The sequence below is a fragment of the Hippocampus comes genome, unplaced genomic scaffold (assembly GCF_001891065.2).
Source record: "Hippocampus comes isolate QL1 unplaced genomic scaffold, H_comes_QL1_v1.1 scaffold86, whole genome shotgun sequence".
Lineage (NCBI taxonomy): Eukaryota > Metazoa > Chordata > Actinopteri > Syngnathiformes > Syngnathidae > Hippocampus > Hippocampus comes.
The window spans coordinates 1,608,539-1,612,475 of NW_017805882.1; the positions used below are offsets into that span (position 1 = coordinate 1,608,539).

At 41.4% G+C, this 3,937-nt stretch overlaps 1 protein-coding gene across 2 annotated transcripts in view; it reads right to left on the reverse strand.

The window, feature by feature from the left end:
- Nucleotides 1–1,764: 1,764 nt before the first annotated feature.
- Nucleotides 1,765–3,937, reverse strand: part of myh11a (myosin, heavy chain 11a, smooth muscle) — a 29,620-nt gene continuing 27,447 nt past the window's right edge. For both annotated transcript variants that reach the window (XM_019889166.1, XM_019889165.1), the window contains 3 exons: nt 3,141–3,249; nt 2,870–3,042; nt 1,765–1,987 (listed from right to left, as the gene is read on the reverse strand). In XM_019889166.1, coding sequence (XP_019744725.1) covers nt 1,861–1,987; nt 2,870–3,042; nt 3,141–3,249 — 409 coding nt within the window. In that variant the 3' untranslated portion in view covers nt 1,765–1,860. The remainder of the gene's footprint in view (nt 1,988–2,869; nt 3,043–3,140; nt 3,250–3,937) is intronic.

Here is a 3,937-nt window from a genome sequence, read left to right on the forward strand (position 1 = left end):
TGTATGGGACAGGCGCAGGCATGTCCAACTCCGGTCTTTGAGGGCCGCTTTGCTGCATGTTTTATATGTTTCCCTACTCCAACAAACCTGATTCAAACAATCAACTCATCAGCAAGCTCTGAAAAACCCTGATAATGATCCTGATTATCTGAATCAAATGTGTTGTCATACGGAGACCTAACGCAGGACAGCGGCCCTGGTTTAGGGTGATTAGCAGGGAAAAAACTTTCGAAAGCAGATTGAGTTGCTGACAATGGTTCAAAAATGCAGCAAATTTGACAAGAATATGACCCTAAACCATTCGTAACCTTTTACATGTTAAAGAATGAAGTAATTATCATACAGAAATGTGATAGGCGAGTACTAGTTTGGGTACAAAAAGCAAACTGGGTGTAGACCCCCATCTACATTTTCAATCTAATAGGTCAACAGCAGTCACAGGCAAGAAGACAACCGTAGCTGTAATAGTTCTACATTTCCACAAGGTGACAGACTATCCAAAGGTGATCAACAGTTATTGGCTCTGCTGGCAGGTTAGCACAGTAATTAGCGGCACCTGTTGTGTACAGAATGTTGCATTATTAGTCATTCAGTGCAACACAAAATGGTGTAAATAAAACCAGTAAATCACACAGCCGTGATGCCACCAAATAACCCCCTTGGTTGATATTTTGTTAAATCTATGCGATTTGTGTCAAGAAAAAGTGCTCTGAAACGAGAGGACAGATCAGTTAACTACTGAAAATGGCAGAAAAATAGACGCTACCTGGCCCCTTGAAAAGAAACACATTGGATTGCACTGAGCATCGAGATTATAGCAGTGCATTGGATAATTACAGGAGAAATACTTGATGTTTAACCCTAATTGATGCAATTAACAGCTTCTCGATTCTATTTATAAGAGATTGTGGATAAGATATTCAGATTTCGTGCCCAAATATGAGATCAGCTGACCACATGAATTTGCTGAATGGACATGTTTTAACATTGATGGATTGGGATTTCTTTTCTTTTCTTCCATGGGCACATTCCAAAATGACGGGTCACAAGGCCGGTACCATTTGGCACAAATACTAAAACCTTTTCACACATGATTGATACCTTCACCCATTGAGGACCTTTTGAATGTGCAATCCACAGAGTTCCAGCTCTCCCATAGTCAATTCAAGAGCTTGTCTGAAAATACCATACCTGTCAACTTTTCGGAGCGCCAACCTGTATAAACTACCAAAAAAATCCTTATAAAGAGCAAAAAATCCTTATAACATACCGAAGCATTTTATATGTCAAAATAACAGCAGAAAAAAACCCACGAAATATGAATGATATATTTGTTTCCTTGTAGAACTTGCTTGTACACTACCGAAGTATGCAATGAATACTCTGCTGTTTTCAACTAGGAACCACGTGATTTACTGGAAAGTTACCGGAAATTAAAGCATTAGAGTAGACTAGCACCATTCTGGGCAAAAGCAAACGGAACTACCTGTTAGGGAAAAAAAAAACAAAAAACGGAAATTTTCAGAAGCCGTATGATTTGTGCGATATGGCCATCAACGTAAGATTCACCACAAAATCCGTATGAACCGTATGAGTTGACAGGTATGAAATACATTTCTGCGTGGCAGAAAATGTTGTGACATTGCATTAACTTACTTAAATGCGAACAAGTGAATGTGAATTCAAGGCTAATGGCAGCCAAACAAAACAATGTGTAACTTTTCTTTGGCCAGGTACTGTGTATTTTGAAGTCAGGGTGAACTAGGGTGATTGGGGGGAGGGTGGAAAAAGTTAACCTCCATTTTCAAGAGGCAGTATTGTCAGGAGATTCTAATATCCGCTTCGTTGACGTCTCATCTCTCAGTCTGCTGACTTTCCATTGAAGTCACTTTGGGAGTCCGCCTCCTCCTCAGACGCATCCTCAACTGCCCTCCGACCTCCACCTATACGCCGAGGTGTGCTGCCAAAGGAGGGCTCGTTCCCACGCCTGAAAAGTCACCGGCACAAGAAGAAACAGTGGGCACACGAAAGAAGTTTGCTGAGCTGTTTTCCTTCGGGTGTTTCATATGGTGAAGGAAAAAAAAGGTGGTACGCAGGTAACGTGCATGGAACATACTGTACATATTTGACTAACTGTTTATGGCATTTCAGAAAAGCTGAAGAAGGGATGTTTTCAGTTTGAAAGCTGTTGACAAATTCTCTCGGTGGGCTCAATAAGCTGGAAGGAAGAGTGTGCATTGGAAATGAATAGAAGTTGGGGATTTCTTCGAGATAATGAGGAGAGAGTAACTTTTAGATGTAGCGGTACCTGCTGTGTTACTTCTTGAATTAGAGGTAGCCTCTGGAATACAAAAATAAACACATTTGTATTGCCTGGAGAGTTGATTTGAGGTACTACTGTGTACGTTACCAGAAAATGTTTTCATCCACTAAAGGAGCTATATGAAAAACAATTGTAAAACTTCTTTGCAGGAGGCAAAATAAGGTAACCACGTTCGAAACAGTTCTCGGCAGGATGCAGTGCAATTCTATAATTTCACCACTGCAAACTACAAACAAAATAAATACATTGCTGTCTATCGACGTTGAACAATATTACCGCTACACTTGTGTCTTCGCAGATTGTGCAGTTGTATCTAATGATATCTGAAGAAATGAAGAAATCAGTAAGAGTATAGCAGGCAGGATGACGGAATTGTATTTTTTCTAGTGTTGTGTGAGATGTGTCGTCAGCTCAGCAGTGCATTTCAAAGGCAGATATTTGACTCTCCTCATGACATCGATTACGACGCAACCTTGACCCACGGCACCGGCAGTGCAAAGAGCAGCAACTAGAAATCATTTGTTCATGACACAAAACTATTCACACCTGAGTTTGCTCTTGAGAGAGTTGACCTCGCGACTCATGGCATCGTTGGCCTCGGTGGCTTCATCCAGCTCCCGCTGCAGTTTCCTGCGGGCGGCTGTGGCTCGCTGAGACTCCTCCTCCGACTCCTCCAGCTGCCGCTTCAGCTGCTTCATGCGTGTGTTGGCCTTCTCGGCCTGGTGGGGGAATTGATTGAGGGAGCATTCAAGTCAAGGGTGCGTCACATCCGCTGCCGCAAGGAGTCTCGAAATTCCTGGAAAACTAGCGATCCTACCTGGTCTTTGTACTGTTCTGCCTGTTTCCTTTCATCCTCCACCTGCATCATCACATCCTTGAGCTTCTTGTCCTTCTGGCGCACACTCTTGGCAGTAGCCTGCTTTTCCCTGGAAAGAAAGACAAAAGCTCAATGTGATTCATGTCAAACTGAACAGCGGGTCTTGCAAGGAATTGACATTGGACTGCGGGAGTTGCAGATTAGAGACCAGCTGCTGATCAAAATGCGGACTTAACATGCTTATGGGAGAAAATTTGCTTTCTCAGTGGTGCTGCAACAATATTACAAAAGCAGGCCAAAAAAAAAATACAGTATGTTGTGTCACGCTGTCATATTTTAAAAAATCATTCAAAATCAGTAAAATAATAGTAACATGTCCTTGGTTTTCCTTTCTAATTGCTTTCTTTCTGGCAGAAATAAATCACAGAGTACTTTTTAAAGTTTATAGTTTGATGTGCAGTGTCCATTTTGACTGAAGTTGAAGTTATAAAATGTTATGCTATGAATAATCACTGTGCTACTGGGAACAGTAAGTGCAGCATATTATTTTGGAGCCTTGCCCAGATCTGCAAAGATACCACAATATTGTCTCGGAGCTCTGGTAGTTGTTTGGTCTTCATGGCTTTGTTTTTGCTCTGACATTGTAGTTCAGCAAAAGTTTAAGCAAAAGACTTCATCCCAAAATTACAATTTTGCTCGGCCATTTTTGCAAAAGGCCGTATAATGTCAACAAGTAATGCGGCAACAATACTTTCTGGATGCCGTATGATGATGGATATATATATATATATATATAT